Below are 25,357 nucleotides of genomic sequence, written 5' to 3' on the forward strand. Positions count from 1 at the left end.
TAGCACTCTGTTTAAAAGTGTTTTTCTAATATCACTATAACTAGTTAAGGTATTTTTAAAATGTCACTGCACCTTCACCTGTTATTGCAAGCTATTTAGACTTTGTTATGCATTGTGTTCATATTTCCAAGCAAAAATTTAATTATATGGCATGCTCCTTGCTAATATACTGGTTCCCTGCAAAATTAAGATCTAATCTTGCACAACACTTAATACTGGAGGTAGTAAGCCCTCTGATTAGTAGTTGGTGTTCTGCAGGATTGAGGCCTTAGAAAACTACACTGGAAAGAGCGAACAATGTCTTGTTGGAAAATCTTTGTCTTTACAAACGATCATAGCCAACCTTCTCTCCCGTTCTTTGGATGCTTTAGGACTGGCACTTAGTCTATACATGGGGCAGGATAGTCCTGTGGCTATGAAGCACAAGGATGTGAAGTCATGACCGCAGTATCAGGGACATAAGCCCTCCTATCCCTCTGCCACCAGGCTGGAGGGAGTATGCACTTCCCAGTACCCAATAGGACCCCAGCGCTTCTCCTGTTTCGCTGGACGTGCTCTTGGGCAGCTCCCCCCGCTGTGAGGGGGGCCGGTCCCCTCACAGGGAGTGGGGGCTCCTCACTTAGGTGGGGCTGACACGCGCATGCTGCCAGCAGCACCAGCGACCGCGGCGGTGGGGCGGGGACGAGGGGCTGGCTCCTGTGGCGGTGGGCGGGGCAGATGGAACGCTGCCTGCCGGGGGAAGGAGTCTCTACACCGAGGCCCCGCCCACGCCGCAGGGACACTCAGAACGAGGCCCCCGAGAGGTGGGTACGTCTGCTGCTGGTGCCGTGTTTCCCCGAGGCGTTGGGGACCGGTTCGGGGGACACAGACATGGCGGCCTCCTCGCTGCTGGGCTGCGGCCGGGCCGTGACTCGCAAGGTAAGCGGCGGGGACGATGCTCTCCCGTGGGCGGGGGTAGGAGAGGCGCAAGCACCTGTCCCCACTTGGCCGGCTCGCGTTAGTGGCGCTTCCCGTTCAAATCAACCCAGGGCTGTGGCTCCTGCCTGGGGCGCATGCGCCAGAACTCAGCCACGCCCTCCCCCCGCGCGCACTGTCTCAAGGGGCCACCGACTCTTTGGGTAGGGGCGCAAGGACAGTAGCCATTGCGCATGCGTCCGGCCTCAGCCGCCACTCCACTCACTCGGGGTCAGTTTTCCTGGCCGGGGGAAGAGGCGGGGTGGGGCTAGTGCGCATGCGTCATGTTGTCACTGCTTCACCTTCCCAGAGGGAGCCTGTACACAATGGGGGGGGGGCACTATAGGTGCTGCGCATGCGTCTTTGGGCGTGGGGTGGGTGCGGCTGGGCGGGGCTCAGCCTTTTGCTCACCCCGAGAAAGGAGCCAGAGTCTGAGGCTGCTGCCCCTTGTGCTGGGCAGGCGGGGCAGTGAGGCCTCTGCGCTCTGGAGCCCAGGGTGGCCAACTTTCCACTAGCACAAAACAGAACACTCTGCCCCACCCACTCCATCTCCCCGCCACCCTCGCTCATTTTCACGGGGGGGGCTGGGGATGAGAGGTTGGGGGTGCAGCAGCGTGCTCTGGGCTGGGATCAAGGGGCTTGGAGGCCAGGAGGGGGATCAGGGCTGGGGGAGGCGGTTGGGGTGCAGGCTCCGGGCGGCGCTTACCTCAGGCAGCTCCCGGAAGCAGTGGCTTGTCCCCCCTCTGGCTCCTATGCAGAGCTATGGCCAGGCGGCTCTGCGCGCTGCCCCCCCCAACTCCCATTGGCCACGGTTCCCAGCCACCGAAAACCAGACACCTGGCAACCCTACATGGAGACCTGCCTGCATGCAACAGTGCTATGGCTAGGAGCACGGAGCTGCCCTGTCCCTTTGTGGCCCCAGCCAGAGTGGTGTGGCTCAGTGCCCTGCTGTAGACAGGCTCCAGTGCAGAGGGAGGCCTATCTGGAAAATGTGTCACTGCAAATTTTCAAAACATTCCAGCTTGTTTGCCTGGCAGCATGCCTCAATATCCAGGACTGCTGTTGTCCCTCCTACCAGAGCCCAGGCTTCATATCTGGTCATGCCCACACCACAGGAGAAAGGTGTGTCTAATACAGAGGTGGGCAAACTACGGCCCGTGGGCCACTTCCGGCCTGCGGGACCCTCTTGCCTGGTCCTTGAGCTCCGGGCTGGGGAGGCTAGACCCCAGCCCTTCCCCTGCTGTTTCCCCTCCCCCACAGCCTCAGCTCACTGCACACCGGTGCAGTGCCCTGGGCAGCGGGGCTGTGAGCTCTTGCTGGGCAGCGCAGATGCCGGGCTGTGGCCTGATCCAGTGTTCTGTGCTGTGCTGTGCGGTGGCGTGGCTGGCTCCAGCCGGTCGGCATGGCTCCCTGTCCCAGTGCTCTGGGAGGCGCGGCTGTAGCTCCGCCAGCCACTGGTGCTCCAGGCAGCGCTGTAAGGGGGCAGGGAGCGGGGGGGTTGGATAGAGGGCAGGGGAGTTTGGGGGGTGGTCAGAGGTGGGGGCGGTCAGAGGGTGGGGAACAGGGGGGTTAAATGGGGGCAGTGGTCCCGGGGGGGGCAGTCAAGAAGGAGGGAGGGTTGGATGGGGCGGCGGGGCACAGTCAGGTGCGGGGGTTTCAGAGGCAGTCAGGGGATGGGGGGGTGGATGGGGTAGAGGTCCCGGGGGGGGCCATCAAGGGACAGGCCGGGGTTGGATGGGGCAGGAGTCCTGGGGGGAGGGGGTGGCGTCAGGGAGCAAGAAGCAGGGGGAGGTTGGATAGGGGGCGGGGGCCGGGCCAAGCCTGGCTGTTTGGGGAGGCACAGCCTCCCCTAACTGGCCCTCCATACAATTTTGGAAACCCGATGTGGCCCTCAGGCCAAAAAGTTTGCCTGCCCCAGTCTAATACTTATTAGCCTTCCTCGTGAAGATAAGGCTCAGGCAGACTGGGCTTCGTTTGATGCAATCTGTTAGAATGGTGCTTGAAAATTGTTTCAAACATGGCTATAAGCAGACTTGGAAGGATTAGATTTTTACCAATAAATGTCAATATCACTGTCCATACACAAACCGATGAAAAATATTCCATCGATAATAATCAAAATTTATAGATAGGGAAAGTAGGAAAAATGCTGCCTGAGAACTTATTACAGTCAAAAATCCAGTGATTTAGACTTTTAAGTTAGGCTTGTTACAAATGGACTAGTGAATGAATAATAACAACAGGTCTGAGTTGTTGATTTAAAGATATCGCTTCTCAGCTTTTTTTGGCTAAGATCAATTATAGTTCTTGACATGATGTTGACAATTTGTGTTTTAATTGTTATAAAACTTTAAATTTTTAAGCTCAATATCTACTGTTATTAAATAATTATTGTTTGACTCCACCCCAGTTTCCTGCAACTGTGAAAATTTAAATCAATTAATATAAAAATTAATACAAATAAAAAATGCTTAAAAATAAACATCAATATTATCTGTTAAAATTATATATAAAAAAAAAGAATTCTGCCAATCCTAGTTATAAGCTCTAATATGCAAGGGCTTCTCTGCAACGAGTCTTAAATGTTTCTACACAATAATGCAAGAAACAGCTCGAGGTGAAAACAAAACTCATGCTTCAAAAAGTAAACTGACTAAAATTGGCATCAGGAAGAAAATCCTACACACACATACTGTACCTCATTTTACATTTGACTGTGTGTGTTTAAATTGATTTTTGCCTTTCTTTAACAGGTAGTGGCTACTGTCTGACACTGGGCTAGATACGTTGGTAGATAGTCCATGACCAGATCTCAAATTCTGTTCCATGTGCCTCAGAGATGGACCTGGTCTACACTGCGGGGGGGGGGGGGGGGGGGGGGGGGGGGGGGAATATAGATCTAAATTGCGCAACTTCAGCTACATAAATAACGTAGCTGAGGTCGACATACTTAGATCTACTTACCGCGGTATCTTCACAGCGGTAAGTCGACGGCTGACGTTCTCCTGTCGACTCCACCTGCACCTCTCGCCCTGCTGGAGTACCAGAGTCAACGGGAGAGCGCTCGGCGGTCGATTTATCGCATCTAGACGTGATAAATCGACCCCCGCTGGATCGATCGCTGCCCGTCAATCCAGCGGGTAATGTAGACAAGCCCATAGAGTTGGCAAAAAAGTACTGTGTATCTTTAGGCTTGGAAGGATTAGATTTTTATCAGTAAATGTCAATTTCAGTGTACACGCACAAACTGACAAAAATATTTCTATTGGTGATAATAGAAATGTACAGATAGGCAAAGTACGAAATTATTTATTAAAGTAAGAATTTATTAGTTAGATTTAAGGATATACTTTGTATATTTTGATGTGTGTTGTTGACAATTTGTGTTTTAACAGTTATAATGCTTTAACTTTTTGAATCTCAACATTTACTGTCATTAAATAATTATTGTCCGACATCCCTCAGAATTTCCCACTATTGTGAAAATTTAAATAGATAAAAATGTTTTAAAATAAACATTACTATTATCTGCCAAAATTACTGTTTTTTAAATTGATTTCTGCCAAACCTATGTATCTTTTTCTACCAAAATAGGATTGTTCACTACTGCATACTTTAAGACTGTAGCCCACAGTGTCAACAAATATTTGAACTTTACTTGCTGTTTGCTTTTTCTGTGTTTTTCCTTTTAGTGCAACATAATATAAACCAGGACACAGTATGGCAGAATGTAAAACATGATCCAATACGGCCAAAAATGTCATTCTGGAAGGAAACAGTGTAAACAACAAATAATTGCTCTACAGAATAAGACTATAATTCTTGAATGCATACTGGGCAGCATTACCTTGACCCTTCTGGGAAAATGGTTAATTGGTTGCAGGGAGGGAAGCCCTTGAAAACTTTCGAGCAGAGATGGTTCAGTTTTGTCTAAACTAGAAAAAAATGAGTACCTGTATTACAGCGGCTGCGCAAAACAGCTTCAGCTTTGGCCTCGAGGGGCATTTTTATAATTGTATCATGAAATTTGGGTCTAAGCATTGTTATTGGCTGGCTGCTGCAGTACGGGTACTATTATTTTTTTCTAATATAGATGCTCTCCAGAAGTGTAAGTGCAAAAGGTTGTGTTTTGTGAAATTTCTTCTTGAACAGAAAAGGAGTAAAACTCAAAGGTATTTTCTTTGGACTCAAAATTTGGATAATGCCAATACTGTTAGTTTTGAAAGAGCATTTTGGCCCTTTCTGTGCTACATAAATAACTACTGAGTCAGAGGCTCTGGTAACAAAATAGTTGTCCCCTGACCTGGTTTTACAGTACGGTTTAAAATTTGCAGAGTGAGCTATGGGAAGCCATGAACATGTGAAATTTTTAAACTTGTAAGTGCTCCATAGCTGTTTTCTTTTAAATGAACATGAAATTTGCTACTGTGTAAGTTAAGGAACACTAACAGGTTTTTTAAATTTTTAGTCTTTCCCCCTCTCTCCCCCCAGCCCTCCTAAAATTCCTAAACATTTTAAAAGCAAGGAAATAAATAGTGAAGGGTAGGTAAATAAATACTTAACTGTATTCACAGTTCATAGAATCTTACAGATGCATGTGTAAAATCACATTGTCCTGGCTCAGAACAGTCCTAACTGCCTGCATCCAGCTTCGATATACGTATTTCATAACCACAACTTTTGAGAAATTTTTGCAATAGTTGTCTGCAAATGAAAATGTGGTACATTTTATAGACACATTGGAAACACTCTTCTATTCTGGCCGTAGTAGTTGGGGTTGATGGTTGGGGTGTTTGTGTAGAATTGATTGGATGTAGGTAGATATGTGGTCTGTATATGAGTGGTAGGTGTTGGTCTCCAATTCAAAATGGGGAAGGTGTAATGGGATTTCTAATCCATATAAGACGCATGGATAAATTAGATTGGATTTTTTTGCCCCTCCAATCTTCCCGCCCCCCCCTTCAAATTCCATCTAATATTCCATAAGGTGTTTCTGGAATGTGTATTGCGAATAGACAATGAAATGTGGTTGTGATGGAGGAATGTTGTCTGGCCTATATACGAGAGAGTAAAAAGCACAATTTTGGTGTATCAGGCTAATAATGTTGAGGGGACTGAAGGGGACTCCAGACCATATGAAGCAGGAGAGTTGTGCCTTAATAGAGTTTGTAGCCTGGACTGGAACTGCATAAGGGGGAGCTGGTAGAAACCCCTATATTTAGGTTGCCTTAGGGTGACCAGATTACATGAACAAAATATCAGGACACATGGGGGGGCAGGTCCAGAGCGCCACCGAAGCGCAATTAAAAAAAAAAAAAGCCCCGAGCCAGAATACGTCCGTCGGAACGCGGGACAAACAACTGATATCGGGACGGTCCCGATTTTATTTGGACGTCTGGTCACCCTAGGTTGCCTAATGCTTTCCATTATAGAGAATGTAATGGATCCTTTTTGCAGCTTACCAGAAACCCTGACCATTACAAAGAACCTGGCCTGAGTTCTGAACAAGCAGCAGATACTCTGCTGCCAGAGCAGCTGTTATGAGAGTAACCAGGGCAGTGGAGAGAGACTGGAGCTGGATTCCCTCCATAACTTCTCTCCAGACCCAGCTTGTGGTTCCAGTGTCTCATGCCACATACCCTCCTAGGGGCACCTTTATTGTAGGAGCCCTTCCACCTCCCAGGTGGGAAAAAGAGAGCCAGACTGGGCTCCATCCAAACCATGACCTGGATGCAGCAGTGCTTCTGTGAAGAAGAGCTCTGTATAGCTTGAAAGTATGTCTCTCTCACCAACAGAAGTTGGACCAATAAAAGATATTACCTCACCTACCTTGTCTCTCTTAAATCCTGGAACCAACACTGCTTCAACAACACTGCATACAGATTTATGGTTGTTCATGCAACCTTGACTTGGCTTCCTTGTGCATGTGCATTAGGATCTTGCAGTTACATGTTAGCTCCTCTTCAGTGCACAGCTTGGATGTGCAAGGAGGACAGATAACGGTATTTCTAGCAGTTCCCGAAGTGTGAGTGCTTGGCTTTGCAACCTAACTAATGTTCTTTTAACATTTTTGTATTTAATATAATGTAGGGTGAGTGGGCGTCATGAGGGTTTCTGGTCTATAAAATCATACTGTAAGAGATTCTATGAGCTGAGTGTGTTTAACTATCTAGCTTTACCTGTTTCCTTCCATACTTTTAAATATTTGCTTACTTTAACTGTATTATTCCTTGGTGTAAGTGTTATACACAAATAGCATCAGTATTTTATCTGTATAATTTAGGAACAAGAATTTCTGATTATAGTCTCTGCTGTTTCACAGAAAGCAAATCTGTGAGAGGAATCCCAATGAGATAACCGTTCCACCATCACCTTTGTACTGCATCCAGGGAATTCACGTCAGTCATCCCTCTTTGCATCTTACGCAAAACAGTAGTTAACAGTAAATCAGAAGAACACTGCAGATGAAAAATCAAAGTTTTATCTAATTAAAAAAAATAAGAGATTTGTTTGATTTTAATTTTGCAGACTCTAAAGCTAGAAGCATGGGGACTCCGAAGCCTCTCTCCATCTCTTTCTCTCTGCACCAAATCAGAGGGCTCTAAAAAAGGGCAAGAAAAGAGTAAGATATTTATTTTTCTTAAATTGATGGTTGTGTACATTTGTCATGTATATGAGCACATTAAAATAGGTGCACAGCTAATAGAAACTTCATTTTTCATTTGGTATTTAACAAGAAGCAATTTGAATGTTTTTTTTAGTCTGTAGAATGTCCACATTACAAATTTTGATTTTTTCTTCTATGTCATGTAACTATTTATACATCTTAAGGGGAGGGGCAATTTTATCGATTTTGATTTTCATCTTAAACATAATCCATATCAAAGGACTCCCACACTCTGGACACCTGTGACATACAATTAATACTCCTGGGGGAATTCTGCACCACTGTGCAATGCAGAATTTTGCAGAAATTAACATACGCACAGAATTTCCTTTTCCCCACAGAAATGGGCTGCATTGCTGCTAGCCGCAACTAAGGACCACTGGACCCAGCAGAACCCAGCCTGCACATAGAAGACATTGCTGGCGGGAGGGAGAGGGAGCTAGAGGGTTCCTGGCAGCTGCAGTTCCCAGCATGCCCTGAGGGAAGGAGAGAGTGGCGCAGAGGAAACTCTGTGCAAGCCTGGGACCGAGCATCAGGCTTTCGCTGTCTCTGGGGGGAGGGGGTGTCTGGGCTGGGCTCTGGGGGGAGGGGGTGCAGGTGTCTGAGCTGGCAGGGCCACGGCTGGGCTCTGGAGGGAGGTGGTTCGGGTGTATTGGCTGGCAGGGCCCCGTGACTGGGCTTGGGGAGGAAGGGGTTGTGGGTGTCTGGCCCCCTGGCTGGGCTTGGAGGGGCAGGGAAGAGGGCAGAAAAACAGGAACTGGGTTGTCATAGGGGTTTCTTTAACTCTCTACTTCTGGGGGAATTTTTGTGTGTGTCTGTATTGTTACAGACATACTTGCGGACAGGTATTTTGAAATAAATTACCAAAATAATTGAAACTGGTGCGATTATGTAGTGTTATTTTGACAAATAAAATTTGCAGAATTTTAAAATATTGTGCACCGAATTTTTAATTTTTTGGCACAGAATGAACCCAGAAGTAATTAAAAAAAAAAAAAACCATAGGACCATATGAAATAGACTGTCCAAAACAACAGCTTCTCACCACACTTCATCTTATTGTCAATCAGCAAACCAATAAAACTTAAACCCCTCACCACATGGAAATTCCACCCTCAACTGCCTCCACCTGCACTAGTGCTTATCAAACAGATGGGCTTTGCCACACGCCCATGTTAGCAAAGGACTAGTAGCAACTGGTTTGTATCAGGCAAAATGTAGACCTATGTATTGTAAGCCAGGGGTTTTCACCCTTTTTCTTTCTGAGGCCCCCCCGACATGTTATAAAAACTCCATGGCCCACCTGTTTCACAACATCTGGTTTTCTGCATATAAACAGCAGGGCTGGCATTAAGGGGTAGCAAGCAGGACAATTGCCCGGGGCCCCAAACCACAGGGGCACCATGAAGCTAAGTTTCTAAGGCTTCTGCTTCAGCCCCAGGTGGCAGGGCTCCGGGCTTCAGCCCCATGCTGTGGGGCTTTGGCTTTCTGCTCTGGGCCCCAGCGAGTCTAACGCTGGTCCTGTTTGGCGGCCCCTCTGAATCCTGCTCGTGGCCCCTGGTTAAGAACCACTGTTGTAAGCCAAACATTTCTTTCCTGCCCACCCCAGTGCAGCCAATACACCTCAGATCTTACCTGCAACAGCTAAGCTATTGGATTTTTTGGCCTCAGTTTAGCAGATTGCTGGGATCCCAGTATGAAGTGGCTTTGGCATGTGGACAAAAAGTGACTGCAATGAGTCTCCAAAATTCACTTTTCACCTGTAACTAGAGATGGGTATAAACTGTAAAACTTGGATCTGCACTTCAAACATTCCCCTCAGAGCCTGGGACATTGGCCTCTGGTGGGGTGGGGTGTAGCCCATTATAAAGAAAGGTACTATTTGCAAGATAATGTTGGTATTGCACTAGCACCTAGGGACCCCAGTTATGGATTAGGGCCCATTGTGCTGGATGCTGTACAAACATGGAACAAAAAGCAGTCCTTCCCCTGAGGAGCTTGCAAACTAAGTAGAATACAGATCTGGGTTGGAACTTCGAAACACTCAGAAAGCTCAGGGGTATTTGGATCATCTCTGCCTGTGACCTAAGTCAGAATCTGGATGTAAATTTCAAAAGGAGAGAACAGGATAGATTGATTTTTAAATCATGGACTTTAATCATGATTCAAATCCGTTACCAGAAAACCTTAATTTAAATCTTGGATTTTAATCTTGTTTTGCATTTATACTTTTTTAATTATTTTCCTAAAGAAAGTGATTCTCATTGGTTGTTAACTATTAAAACATGTTAATTTGCATTTAAATATAGCCATTACACTAAATTTAGTGCTTTTTGCAAACCAGGAGGATACACTATTTCTATACATGTTTATTTAATCAATTATGTAGCTTAATTTATATTTATTTGGATTATTAATCTTTTACCTTTCGTTAGAAAAAGTTTAATGATGCATTTCTTCTTAGATTATGATTAATTTTTCATTTGGGATTTGTATCAGGCTTTATTTGGATGGAAATTAAAATTCAATTAAATGCACAAACATTTTTAAATAGTTATTATTAGTTAAATAAAACTACCTTTTATGTGCTAGAGATGTAAGAAAAAATATTTATCAAAACATGTTTTGCATATAAAACTAACTTCCCAAAGGAAGCATTATCTGTAGTTAGTGTATTCAACTGATTGTTTCTAGGTTACCAGTCCTTCAAGATTTTAGAACTAGTAGCTCTCACCCCTCACATCTTGTTTTAGGATTGGAAGAGGAAAACAAGCCTTCCTGTTTTACTGATTACAGAAATTGGTTTCTTAACTTTGAATGAACTAACCATTGAACTGAACTAGTTGAATAAACTGAAATAAAGAGTGCTCTCTGCACTTGGAGAAGAGGCCACTGCTGTCAAAAGCAGGTTCAGCACTTCAGACTCTCATTCCAATTGCTTAGCCAGTAACTTCACGAATTCAGTGATTTGACTTTCTTTAAAACTTGGCAGCAAATGCACTGCTTAATATTATTTAAATGATTTTATAGATTCTAGAAAGTTTAGATTTTAATATAGGTGGTCACAATTTCAAATTTAATTTTAAATAGTTTTTTTTAAATAAACCTGTATTTAATTTAAATTTTAAAAATGGATTTTTTTAAAATCAACCGATTCTTATCCACCCTGAAATAGAGACTTTATAAAATGCTGTAATATCTAGATCCTGTCACTTTTTTATCACTTAAAGTGAGTAAAAGTTGAGCAACAATTTCAGCTACATATTTCTAAATAGAAATTGACCAGACTAAAGATCAAGGCCTAATACTACAAAAATAATTCAGAATTGTGGACTTTTATTCCTGAGCATAGTCCCATGGACTTCAAGAGCATGTGCTTGTGGATCCCTTCAGAGAGTTGGGGGCCAATGACCTGTATTTTTAATGTTATCATAAAAAATGGAAACAGTTGCTTAAATGCCCTCAAACTCAGTTTAGCATTATTTTATGAAAATACTGAATGGGATTTTATGAAGAAGTGGAAAATGGTAGTATCTGATCCATAACAATCATGTTGGTTGCTTGTAATTTAAGCTTTATACATGCACATGTATTTTAGACCCAAACTTTCCAATTTTCAGTATTTTTTAGGAGGCTAGGACTGAGCATATCTTGTTAGAAAATAACATATAGTTAGAACCCTATTTTTATTTGTTCAGACTTGTACATTGCATCTCTAAGTTATTTTCTAGACATATGCAAAATTTAAATAACTTAATAATCAAACATGTCAAAGACAGATTAAAAAGAACCTGCTTGAAAAGATTTCTCCAAAACAAACTCTCCCAATCCCTAACTTTGATCTCTGAAAAAGCTTGGGAAATAAAAGCTTGGATATCCTACCTGAGGGCCTTTGCTGCCTTCCAGTCATTATTGATAATGCTCAGAGAAGTGCAAACTTAAAATATTTTAAATCAATAGCTGCTGCCAGTTACTGTTTTTATAGTATCTTTGTTTTGAAGCATGGTTTTGGTAAAAATATACATAAAACAATAATTATATATGGTACTTTTAGGGTTGTCATCACTGTAGTATCATAGCATCAATTTCTGGAATCTCTAACTCTTGTAAGTCTCTGGATAGTGTAGGAAAAGACCAATTAGGACATCTTCCTTTGAGTACATGATTATTCCATCCAGTGTATTTTATTGGTAATAAAAATACATGGAACATAGCCTGATTTTTCAGATCCCAGCTTGAGGAGGCTGTGAAAATCTTCTTTGTCTTGATAAAATGAACACATTTGTTGTGGAAATCACTGAAAGGGAACAAAAATGACATTTCCATATTCTACTTTTCTGACAATGAACACATTTTAAACTGGTTCTACTAGTCCTACTGGCTGCTGTTTTCTATCATTTAGAGCCTCTGCTAATGATACCACTGTTATCTTTATCTTCCAAGTCACTCATGAGGATAATATGTCCATGCCAGCCACTGACAGGGACATGTTATTGGTTCCAACAGAGCCAGTTCAGTTCAATATTAGTTGAGTGCATCCTGTGGTACAAAGCTTGAAGCACCTTAATATTGCTAGTCAAAAAGCTTGTTAATATAGCCACTGACTTTGCGAAAATACTCTTCTGCTCAGTGCCTAACTAAACTTCTATACCATTAATAATTTGATCGCATGGTTAATGATATATGCTGACAAATATAATATTTCACTCTTCACTGAATTTTAAATCATATTCTTTTTTTCCAGTCTTTAATGATGCCCAGTATTAATGCTCCATTTCAGTATTGCTGCTGCCTTCTTTTGTTCAGTTTCTAAAGACTTCCCAGCATGAACACAGCTCCAGCTTTTGCTCTGTTGATACTTCCCCCCCCCCCCCCAACTCTTGTGTTTACCTTGCCACTTCCTGTGTATTTAGTACAAGATCTTTTTATATTTGAATAAAATTTCTCAAATATCGGTGACAATGTCTGTAGACCATGGTGTCTGGGTTGATGACCCAGTATTTGATTTCGCTGTGCCTTACATACATTTTGTGTCTCTGAAATTATTTTTAAGTAAATAATATCTATATAATAAATCAGTATTTACCTTAAACTACTGTATTTGAAATATAAATAAAATTACCATATTTCTCTTCATGAAATGTTTTTAATTCCATGCATCTGTGACTTTACTGATGTCTTAACTCGCATGTTGCTGAAGGCTTAACTGTACTCGGAATCGCTTATTTCTCATACATCCCAATTAATCTCCATAACTGTAAAACTGGTGGAAAAAGTATGTGTAGAAATAATCAATACCCTGTGACCTATGTGGTACGTTAGATCCAAGTTACGCAGCATGGACTTCCAAGTTATGTGGCAGAGCCACACTAAACTACACACCAAAGTGGGAATCATACAGCTATTTGTGGGAGTAGTGGGACAGTTTAGTAGTGCTGCATGGCAGCTGCCAGCTTTTCCTGAAGCTCTCCCTGTCCTCACAAGAATAGTCTCTGTCACTGGTCTTCCACTCCTCCAGCAGGCCACACAATCTGCCTTGAGTACCTAAGGCCAAAGGGTGGGTAACAGTTTAGAAGTTACTGCTTTCTTTCCAGCATCCCCAATCTGGACAGTAAAATTTAGTGGCGGTACCCACCTCTACTCAGAGAAAGAGTGGCGGGCTGGCACTTAGCTTGCTACTGTCCCCAATATGGAATAATCAGAGAGCTGATGACAGGATCAGGAAATCCACTGAAATGTCCATGTGGAGAAATCCCAGCACAGAGAAACAGACAGAGAGGAAGAAGGCAGGAAGGCAAAATAGTAAGTGGAAAAGCTCAAGAAGAGGAAGGGGCAGCATTTTGTGGTTTTATGTAACAATTCAGCAGGTAAATTATGGGGACATTTTTATAACCAGTTACTTTATACTTTATATGAGGTCTTGAACAAGGGAGAGACATGTAGCCATCTAAGCAACATTCATGAGTTATCACTCTGTTGCTTATGAAGATAGCTATTCTGTTGTGATGGTTATCAAATTGATCACTCAGTAATTATTGTTCTTTGTTGTCTTGTTCTTAGGTTTATATATAATATTTATCACTGTAGTATCTGAGTACCTCACATGCGGTAATGAATTTCTTCTAACACCCTTGTAAAATAGGAAGATATTTTTGTCCCCTCTTTACTGATGGGGAACTGAGGCACAGAGAAAGAAAGTGACATTGCAGAGCTCTCACAAGAATTCAGACACAGCAAGGAACAAAAGCCAGATCTCATGAGAGTTCCAGTTCTAGCAGTAAAGAATGTCTGATGTTAAGTAGAGTTCTTATTTTTACCACTTCAGATTTATGCACAATATAGAAAATGTAGCTGTCTGTTCCAGGGTTGTGCAATTAATGAAATAACACTTTCAAATTTGATTTTTATACCAGAGCAGTTCAGAAACTTAACGTTGGATGTTTAGGATCTCCAAATTAACAGGAGTGTCAGAAATGATAATAATCCTCTTTATGCCATTTCCTAGATGTGGTGGCACCTCAGGAGAGCACCAAACTGCTGGCCACCAAAACAACAGTTGAATTCCCTAAAAAGTTGTTTACTAGTTCTCACCCACCATCTGCAAATAAAGGTGAGACCAAGACCATAACAAGTACTAGCACTGATGAAGCTTTAAAGCTAACGGATGAAGAGGTGAGGAAATTCTTGTCAAGAAAAACTTTGGTAGCATTTCCAGAGAGAGTAACACTTTCCTCACTTGAGGGAAAGGCTTCTATCACAACAAGAGGAGGCTTGAGCAAGAAGTTGGCTGAGGAAGAGTCTTCATCCAGCTCTGAATCAGATTCTAGCTCTGATTCTGATGAAGAAGATAGCGCCTCAGGAGTTTCCACTAAAACCAGAGTAGAGTTTCCAAGACGAGATCCCTTCTTTTTTGAGAACAGAACAGTGAAGGTAATGACATTGGCAGAAGAGAGCTTGTCCCAGAAAGGAGACCGAGAATATATACCTAAGAAGAAGCCCAGACCGGAAATTGAGGTGCCTCACATCAAGCAGATGGAGTCTGGTAAAACAGCAACAGTCAAGAGTAAAATATTAAAGTCAGAAACAAGAGAACCTTCCGTGAAACAAAGCCCAAAAGGGACAGATTTGCAGAAGTCAATCTCAAAAACACAGGCTAAAGACAGCCAAAAGCCAACAGCCGTCAGACTTAAGGAATCTAGGCACTTGGCGGAGCCTCCCATTGGACCCCCACCAGCAGCAGCACAGCTAAAGGTTCCGCCAGGGCCTCAGCAAGAAGTGGAACAAAAGCTGACTTTATTGAGATGGGAAGAAACCAAGACAAGGGAGGTACAGGAGACTGAGACAAAAGAAAAAGCTTCTCCTAAACTACAAGAGGAGTTTTTGAAGGAGACACCCTTCATGGTAAACACTACAACAGAGGAGGAGATCATTCAAGAAGCTGGAGCTCAGACTGAAGAGCAAAGCACTATACAGGGTACAGCTTTAAATTGTTTGAACTATCTTGGTTCTTCTGGGGCTGGGGCTTGAAATAACATTTTTAATTATATCTACAATATCAACTCTTTGATCTGGATTCTCCATATTCTGTTATAAAGCTAGCTGATATAGCACATTGTGGAGGAGATAGTCACACCTTGGTGATAAATTTTTGCTATCCTGTGTACTTACGTTGAAGAACTTTCTCTCTTCTTTTTAATATGCAGCTTCTAGTTATGATGGTGGAAGGAAACATATTTTTTTATTTCATTGTACTTATTTTTTTCTTAAATCAACATTATACTTGTTAACAGATAAGGTAACCGAGCTTGTTCCAGTTTCGAGGGACTGTTCTAGTCGTAGTCTGTTGTCATAAAATCAGGATTTTGTTGCACTTTCAGTAGAACCACATTGAAGACAGCCAGCGACCTGTGCCCAACCTCTGGATTCTCCCCCTTTTCTTCCTGTCTAACTTCTGCATACAAACCCAGTAGCTGCCTTTCTGCTGAGCTGAAAGTGCCACTATCCCATTTGCTCAAATGCTGCCACTGTCTCCCCCAGTTTTGCCATACCACAGATTGCAACAGATTTGGGTAGCATAGGAAGATCACAGGAACAGGAGTTAGCTGTGAGACAGGCGGACTTGTAAGGTGAGTAATATGTCAGGCCAGCAAAGGACCCAACAAAATCAATAAGATAGACATCAGTGCCCCTTTCTCCCCAGGCTTTCTCTATCACACATCATGCCTTCCCCAAATCATCTCCCAGCCATATATCTGTATCTTGCCTAACCTTCTTGGTTATAACTGGTCTCCTTAAACAATTCAGTTTCCCACCCACAAGTTGCATGAATCCCACACCCTCAGCCCCATTGCCAGATACTTCCTGTATTCCCCATAGTCCAATAAAAGGCAAAATTTCTCCATCCCAACTTGTTCAACACCTCCTCCAGCCCATCAGAATGCTAGGTGTCCTGTTTTTGACGTTCAAAAATCTGGCTACCATTTTGCTAGCACACTTAATTTAAAGAACCTGCCTACTTGCAAGGATGAAAGCACAAATAAGGCCTATTTGCAAGATCAGAATTATTTGCAAGAGGCTTAGATGACAAGTAATGCTTTTTGCATGTCAATTTTCAAGAGACAGTGCTGGGCAAAAGGGGTGCAGGTTTTATTTAAAGGAAAAGTCAACCACTAATTTGACCTACCTTCAGAGTTAGAATCCAAGGATATTTCCTCAATATTTTTAAAATACAATCACTGTTATGATTAACCTTGCCAACTATTTGCTCTTCTTCACAGCCAATGGAAGGCGCTTATGAAAGCTGTAAAACACCATTCCCTACGGTTGTCTATATTTGATGCTTCTCCTCTTTGCCCACAATACTATCTTTAGCGAGCCAAGCCCTGTAGCTTCAGTCACTCCCTTCAGTAGTTAAAACCTAGAAAGTTACTAGAAAATTAAAGGAATGGGTCTAGTTAACCTCTGGTGAGTTGGAGAAAGGCTTTATTCTAAAATGCACTGCTGCATCAAAGTGAAGTATGCACCATTTTCTTAACTAGTTCATATTTTAAACAGTGGCCTGGGTTCTGCTTTCACTCATTAGAGTAAATCTAGAGTAACTTCATTAAAGTAAATGGAGGAGCTACTTCTGGTTTAAATAGGTGTAACTGAGCAAAATCTGGTTTTCATTTAACAATTTTTAAATTGTTGCTGGTCTGTTGCTGGTCTTTTTTATAAACAGAAGAGCAATAGTTAACAGCACTGGTCACAGATTTTGTGTAACCTACATTTCCTTCCTGTTTCTGTATTCTTTCATTTATCTGCAAACACAGCAGCCAGACCAACTTGCAAGACATATTGTACATTTTTTCCTACTTAGAAATCTGTATTTTAAATCTGCTTCATCTCACATAGTGGAATAGGAATGCTAAACATCCATCAAAACAAATGTGCCATTAGCTGTTGGTAAGTAAAATTACCAGCTAAGTAACTCAGAAGTGTACCTCCGACTCACTTAACAAGAACATCATGTGAAAAACTCATTCTGCTTGAGAGAGAGTGCATATGAAGATTGAAGTATGGGGGAAGAACTCAGGAATAAAGTCTTCTTTTGAGGAACCAAGTGCAGTGCATCGTGGGCAGGAAAAAATGAGATTGTTCTTTCCTGAGCATCTGTCTCTTGACTTAGAAGGACCCTGTCTTGCAGGTTGACTGTACTATTTCCTAAGCTTGCTTATCCAGCAAAGATTGCAACACCTGGTTCAAATATGTATGTAGTGGTTTCTGTTGTTTGTTACACTTGCAAGAGTCTCAGTTATAAAATGCAACAGATACATGTGTTGAAACATATGGTATCACTGCACCAATATAGAAGGATTAAGGAGAAAACACAATGTTCTATTTCTTGCTTGTTTATTTTTCTGGGAGACTGTCCCATTACCAAAAAAACAAATAACTGTAGAAGGTAAAGTTTTTGATATAAAATAAACAAATGCAAACCACTGCATACAAGTGGCACAAACTTTTATTGCTAGATCGCACTTAACTTTCTTTCTGACTGTCAACCCTTTTTATATAAAAGTACAGGTTAGCATAGGAAATACTGTTTTGCTTTTCTTCTTGCTCTGGAAAAAAATTTCTCACAATTTTCCTGTGTGGTAAAGTGAATTGAACAGTAATGTTGTTATAAAAGATCTTATTTAAACTAGTGTAATCTTTCTAAAGTACAAAAATTAATATCAGCTTTAGTATATGTGATATCAGAAATTTAAGCTTTTTATTATTCATTCAGAATTATCTCTTTAGAAAAGAAAGCCAGTGTGAGGTTTTGAAAAGAATAAAGAGTATACAAGGAATTTCATAATGCGGGAGTAGGAGGCTTGAAATATAAAGTCCTTGATATATTTTCTGATACAGCCACAGTTGAAATGTGGAAATCCTTTTTGTAACTAAGTTTTTATTAGAAAAGATCATCAGCTTAATTTGTTTTAATGTCCTTATTTTGTGGTCTGACATGATAGATATAAATGTGTAATTAATGCTCTTTTGCATCTCTTGGCTTGCTAAGAGTGTCACCTAATGTTTTGGCTGTGGGGAGAACCAGTAAAGCTAAGTGACATTAAGTATATACTAGGCAGCATTCAAGAGAGACAGACTCATTTCCATCAACAGTAAATTGTTTGTGTGATGAAATAAAAGTACTGTTGCTAATGTTTTCCACTGTAAGGGAGTCATATATATTTGGAATCCTGTGTTAGTTGATTCAAGTAATCTGTTGTTCTGTCTTTTCATTTAAAGACGTGTGATGTGCTTCCTTGGTATCTTATAAGATACAAACAGAAGTTTAGCAACTTTAGCCTTACACTGTAGCTGCTGACTTTTTTGTTTTTTTCTTCTTAAATGAATGAGGAGTCTCCAACTGTATGGAACTGATGCAGTCAGAAAGAGTGTTATCTCTGTTCTGGCATCACTAGGTTCACTAGTCTTATTTTTGTCCCACAGAGACCAAAACAGCTGCTGCATCTGCACAGGAAGAATTTGATAATTCTACCTACAAGAACCTCCAGCATCATGAGTATAATATGTATACCTTTGTGGATTTTGATGTGGAGCTCTCACAATTCAGACAGCCTCAGCCATCTTCTGGAAGGCTGTCACCAAGGCACTAAAAGAGCCAAGATAAAAACAAATGTTGAAGCCTATTTGAATGAATTGCTCTGACATTGCTGCACTGTCCATATTGTAAAAAATAAATAAACTTGCAGTAACTTACGCTGATGGTTTTGATGAGGTCTTCTTGTCTATCAGAGTCACTTTGTGTTAGAGTCCATTAGCGAGTTACAAATTAGTCACCCTGACTTCTTCATAATTAGCTTTTCTAGATCTTAGTGCATATTGACACAAGATGTAGTCTAAGCTAGGGGTGGCCAAGCCACATGCAGCTTTTTTACAGTTTAAAGTGCAGCTCATGGACGGGGTCCCCCATTCTCTGCCTATCAGACTGGGGGGAGGAGGTTGGGGCTTCTGCCCTGGGGTGGGGAGATGGGGGTAGGGGCTTCTGTCCTGCGGAGAGGGAGGTCTTGGGACTTCAACCCTATGGGAGGCATCTGTTGGGGCTCAGGGCTTCAGCAGGAGCAGGGCTGAAGCCCCAAGCCCCCCCTCCCGACTGGGCTGAAGCCCCAAGACCCTCCCTCCCCACGAGGCAGAAGCCTTAGCCCCACCACCATGCCGCAGGGCTGAAGCCCTGCTCTGCCTGGCACGCCCTGGCTCTTGAACTTCTGAAGATTGTCGTATGCAGCTCAGAGGGTCAGTAAGTTTGGCCACCCCTGGTCTAAGCTGACTACATATCAAATGTTAGGTATCTGATTCTAAACTTTGGCCTTGATCCTACCCTCTGATTCACAGCAGTGTTTATTTTGAAGGAAATCAATGAATGTGCATCTGTTTGTCCATTATATACCTCTTTGTATTATTGTTAGTTATTATTTATTTTATTACTTTTATTCTGCTAGTGTCCACATTGTGATGTTCTCTTCATACAAGAAGACAATCACTGCTTTAAAGAGTTTATGCATGCTGCATGAAGTGAGGACTAAAGCCTTTGGTTGAAGATGGGGCTATGGTAAAGAATATCCTTGTTGGTAGAAGCATGTGAATATAGATTTTCCTTATCTCCTTACATAACATACAGAGACACTCCTAGAACTTGTAATAGAGCAAATGGGGGGGCACCCATAAAACTGAAAAAAATCAAGCTATTTAATATTTAAGGGAACAACAGTTGGGCAATTCTTAATCCATTACATTACATCAATTCAACTTTTAGGAGTATTATCTCCATATGTATGAGAATTGAATATTTAATAATTAAAGCAACAGTGATCGTGTAAATCAATAACTCCTTGTGCTGATAGGCTAGGAGCTTTGGTGCATAGCATTGGGACCATATTTAAATTTCTACTGTTCTTTCAGAATAAAAGTAAAAGTAGCTGTTGGGTCTCACTTCATCTATGAAAAATGTGCTATGATGGGAGAAGAGTAGTCTTCAATTCATAAATCCTGTGTTAATTTATATTGGTCCTAGTAAATTTATATTTTTATCCTATTCGTAATCCCCTTCCATCCACTGGGAAACTACTTCGATGGTTGCCAGCTTATGTGTGTTTAGTTCCACTCTGGTTTTCTTGTTCTTTCTCTTTTAAAAATTAATTGGCCTTCAAGCAATGTGCTTTGCAGCAAACCCAGAATTTTCCATTACCTGCTTTTACTTTTACAAACACTAGAACAAGTTTGGTCAAAGGGAAAATGAAGTCAGCCAGTGGACAATCTGGATATTGGCCACAAGTCCCTGGGTGCCATTAATAGAGCAGTTATTTATATCTTCACCCACCAAAACAAATTTAAAAAGCATTTTATAACTGTAGTAAAAATGAGCAAGAGGCCCACATGAATCTGTTGCTCAGCGTTTTAAGTTAGGAACCAAGAGAACTGTTTTCTTTGCTAATAAAATGAATGTAAGATGCACATTAATCCTCCATTAACTACACTTAGAGCTGTGAAATTTAAAAAGCAGCAAATGGAAAATACAGATCCATGTGTTTACTCTTCATGCACATTTATACTAATAATGTTGACACTAACATTAATGAAACATCAGGGTTCACTGGGACAGCAAGTCCTATTGTGAAACCATATATACTGTACCTGTAAGATGGAAAGGACTGTGCTGTTACTAACAAACATAAACATGAAAAGTGTGTTTTCAAAAGTAGCCTTGTGAGTTTTCCTGCTGAAGAGCCTAGTCTTACATCAGTGAAGTCAGTGGGCGTTTTGTCATTGACTGAAATGGGAGCAGAATCGAGTCCTAAATGCACTGCATGTCAGGCCTATAATACAGAACTATACCAGTGCTAAAATATCTGCAAACCATGGTTTTAGTTTTGTAATTACATATGGAGTCTGTAGATCATGTCAGATATTATTTGTATAGAGTAAAAGTAAGAAGTACAGTCTAATAATAATGTGGGTCATAGATTTGCTAAATACAATCACAATGTTGTAGATCAGGGGTTCTCAAACTTGGGGTCGGGACCCCTCATGGGGTCATGAAGTTATTACATGGGGGGTCACGAGCTGTCAGCCTCCACCCAAAACCCCGCTTTGCCTCCAGCATTTATAATGGTGTTAAATGTATACAAGTGTTTTTAATTTATAAGAGGGGGCGCACTCAGAGGCTTGCAATGTGAAAGGGTTCACCAATACAAAACTTTGAGAACCACTGTTGTAGATGGTAAGCTCTTTGGGGCCAAGACTGTTCATTTTGTGTGCTCCTCCTTATTAAGTACACAGTCAGCCTCAGAAATGGGTAAATTATCCATAGTTTAGTGGATCTGCTAAAAATAAATGGATTCTAGTAGAGCAGAAACTCCTTTAGGTCCTAGTCTGTACTTGAAATTAATAGGAATTTGCCACATAAATCAGTGTGCACAGGATTAGCCTTTTGTAGTCGTAAAAGAAGGGTAGCAGAGACAACACACACAGAATGTTCTTTTGGACTGTATGACACAGTTCAAGTAACTATCAGATGGTGACCCTTTTCTCCACATCTTTTCATAGATTCCAGAAGGGACCATTGTGGTCATCTAGTCTGACCTCCTGTAGAACACAGGCCATAAAGGTCAACATTGGAATAACTTCACAATTCTATCAATACATGCCCTAATACTATGTTGTTTTATAGTCAGTGTTGTATTCTACAATGAAGAGAAGAGACCTTAACTGCTCTATGCTTCCTACCATCACCATAGAAATATAACTTCCTGGATTTTTGTAGAAAAGAGCGTCAGTACAGATTGGATTTCTTGTAGTTGCTTGTTATAGAAGGACTAGTTGCATTTCTTTTCTGGATGCAGTTTAATTTCAAAGCACCTCTTGCTCTGAAAACAGAATGTGATATAATGATCAAAAGATTTACAAATTTCTAACCTATCATTTTTTTATCATTTGTTTATAATATATGATATGTAATATATGATGACATCATCCAGGTCAGGATTGTGTCCCATTGTTCTAGACATTTGTCAGAGGTAGACATGCGTCCTGCACCAAAAATCTTTCAGCCTATGATGTTTATACAGTTCTGTTACACCTCCAAAAGTAAAACAAATTAGGCCCAAAACAAATTCTACAAAACCCAGCAGAAAATTCTTAATACAAATTTAAAAGCAGTGTTTGCAATCCAAATAATGTAGCATTGTGCAAGTAGATGAGAATGTAAGAGAAACTCACTAGAATCTAACTAAAAGTGAAACTGGTTTATTTTTGTTTATTAAGATGCAGAAACAGCAGAAATCGATAAGAAATAAGATTTTTTTGAATTCAGATGCAATTATTGAAGTTATGAATAACAGAAATGTAAAGACGTTTTGTTTTGAAATCCAGCTCAAACCCAGTAAACAGGTTTAGCAGTAGAGAAGTCAGTAGTCTTTTTTCAGACCTGTTTTAAATAGGTGAAAAGTCTTTTAACTTGTTGGTGTTTAAGATAATTTCTTCCAAAGTGTGTTCCATGTTTTGAACAGCTGAGCAGAAAAACAATCACTGCTGTTCAAAGTAAATGGTTTTCTGAACAGTTGCGTTAGCCCTAGCACGTGAGCCTTGAGCCCTGTCTTGTCATTGACCAAACTGCTTTTAAATGTGCATTAAGGTGACTCTTTCTTGTCTGCAGTAAAAAGATAATGAAAATACCAGGACCTTTTCCAAGCATTTAGCAAGGTCTGAGGAAGATGGGTAACTCTTCAAATAGCTCATGTTCTCTCTTCCATTAGTACTGGCAGATGAGAGCCAAAACTGTCTGAGCCTGCTGGAGAGGTGTGGCAGAGTGGGAATGCCAGTTCTGTGGAATGTTCTGTCCACTTGGAACTACACGCTTGAAGAGGTCATGCTGGCTCAGGCAATTGTGCAGAGGGACTGTATCTTCACGCTGTCCCAAGTGTGCTGCTTGTAAGGGACCTGTTTTAAGAGCCTTACCAGTTCTTTGTTCTGAAATCCTCCCCAATAGGCTAGAAGTGAACTCGGGGAGTTGAAGTTGAATTATTTGTATTACCAGAACACCTAGAGGCCCCAACCAAGATTAGGGTCCCATTGTGCTAGGTGCCGTACAAATACATAGTAAAGGACAGTCTCTGACCCAAAGAATTTACAGTCTAGGGTCCCTATCCTACATTGTGTAGCATACAATTGTGTAATTTAAGACTGTATCATATCCATGTGCACAAGGGAGGCAAATTAAGTTTACACAGGCCACCTTGATTCGATGTTTCCTAACTTCTGAGAGCTTGACTTTGCTACCTTAATGTTCTTTTAATATTTTGGTTAGGTTTTGCAGGGGTGGTGGTGGAGTGTTTATATATAATTTCCTTTCTCCTCTTTTAGATGACAATCGTCTGTGGGGATTAGGATTTTAAATAAAATATCCCATCAACATCCTTTCCAGATTTTTCCCATTTCTAATTCTACTCTGCCTAAATAGGTTTTGTTTTTGTTTTTGTTTTTTTAACAATAGCATACACTTCATGGTTTTGGAGATGTATCCTAAATTTTTATTTCTGGAAGATAGAGTTCCCAGTGTACTTTTTCAGATCTGTTGCTGTTACCCCTTGATAGACAGCGTACATTCAGTTATTTTTGGAAATCAAACCCTTACCCAGTGCTGTGAAGCACTTTTACAATATGTAATAGTGGGGAAAGCCACATTATATGGCAGTGATGGTGGTGGTGGTGAGAAATATGGCACAATGACACCCATTTGATGCATGTGTTGGTCAACAGCATCCGACTGTACACTATACATAGTGTATTCTATACTGTACTTGTATCATATAGGTCCAGTAAGATTGATACTTAGGTTTTTAGCAGACAACATTTTTCTGTCCCCACAAACCACTGGTCAGTTTGCTGAGCACCAGCTGGTGCCAACCCTCCCTCCCAAATGTGACTATTTCAGTAGCACTGGATGGATAGTTTTTAAAGCACTTAAAATCCTGTCACATAAAAGCTACTTAATTGTAACATTTGTATTTTTATTCAAATTATTTTCTGATTGCCTGCTACCTTTTTTGGAGAATTTCAGGTGTTTCAGTTCTGTATGCTAGTTCTACAGTGGAAATGATCTGTGCCCTAAAATCTATGCAATATTCCACAGGAGAACATGTGAGGCTTGGTAAAGACAGTTGAGCCACAGCACGTACCATATTAGGCAGATGCTAGTACCCCAGGTAAATCAGTGGACCGTGATCGTGATGGCTTTTCCTTGAAGCTCCAGAAGGGGGCTAACGGAGGTTAGCCCACCACATTTTCATTTCCCATTCTCATACATTCCCTCCCCTGAAAGTATCCCCCACACTTAACAGTTTAAATTCAAATTCAGCAATTCAAGCTATGTTTAAGTTACCCAAACTCTCTTTGGGGCTCATGTGAAACTATGAGCCAAATTCTCCAGTCTTTAGAGGGAAAAGTAGTCTTTGGAAAATGCATGTAGGATGTGAGAAGTGAGAGGAACCATGATCTTGTGGCTCAGGCACTGGACTGGGACTGGATTAATTGCCTAAGGTGCTATAGATTCCCTGTGAGACATTGGGCAAATCACTTAGGCCCAGATCCATACAGGTATTTAGGCTCCTAACTTTCAGTGATTTCAATGGGATTTAGGAGCCTAAATATCTTTGTAGTTCTGGACCTTAATTTCTCTGTACTTCAGCTCCCCTTTAGTAAAATGGGGTAATAGTACTTACTTTCTCCCATCCTTTGTACATCTTGTTTATTTTCAGTGCCAACTGGAGTAAAAAGAAAAGCATTTTTTTAAATATATCTTCTATAAGTGATCATATAATCCAGAAACTTTGAGCTGCTGCTAGTTCCAGTTCTCCCCAGGACACACATTATACACATTAACACCATCAGAAAAATATACTACAACTGCTCTGTTTATAAATTCCAGCAATTCTGAAATTACAGTCAAGCAATGGTAAAGACATTCAGATACAAAAGGGCTTTACAAATGTTCCAGATACTTACTAGCCAGAGGCCTACTAGTGAAGACAGGGAAAAAGGGGATTCCTACTAGGTTATTGGATCCTGCTCTGTGAGTTTCATATCAACCTCTTCTTAGCAGGTATCTGATAAAATGGAAGCCTTATTTCCAACCTCTCCTTCCCCTCAGCTGCTGGAAGCGAGAAAGAGCTTTTTCTCCCAACTCCTCAT

General features: G+C 41.4%; 1 protein-coding gene across 1 annotated transcript; it reads left to right on the forward strand.

The window, feature by feature from the left end:
• The first annotated feature begins 756 nt into the window (after nucleotides 1-756).
• Nucleotides 757-18,873, forward strand: NDUFV3 (NADH:ubiquinone oxidoreductase subunit V3). Its single transcript, XM_065415395.1, has 4 exons — nucleotides 757-918; nucleotides 7,483-7,576; nucleotides 14,127-15,095; nucleotides 18,602-18,873. The coding sequence occupies exons 1-4, from the start codon at nucleotides 871-873 to the stop codon at nucleotides 18,766-18,768; spliced, it is 1,278 nt and encodes a 425-aa protein (XP_065271467.1). The 5' UTR covers nucleotides 757-870; the 3' UTR covers nucleotides 18,769-18,873.
• The last annotated feature ends 6,484 nt before the right edge of the window (nucleotides 18,874-25,357 follow it).

Source organism: Emys orbicularis, chromosome 1 (genome assembly GCF_028017835.1).
Source record: "Emys orbicularis isolate rEmyOrb1 chromosome 1, rEmyOrb1.hap1, whole genome shotgun sequence".
NCBI classification, from domain to species: Eukaryota; Metazoa; Chordata; order Testudines; family Emydidae; genus Emys; species Emys orbicularis.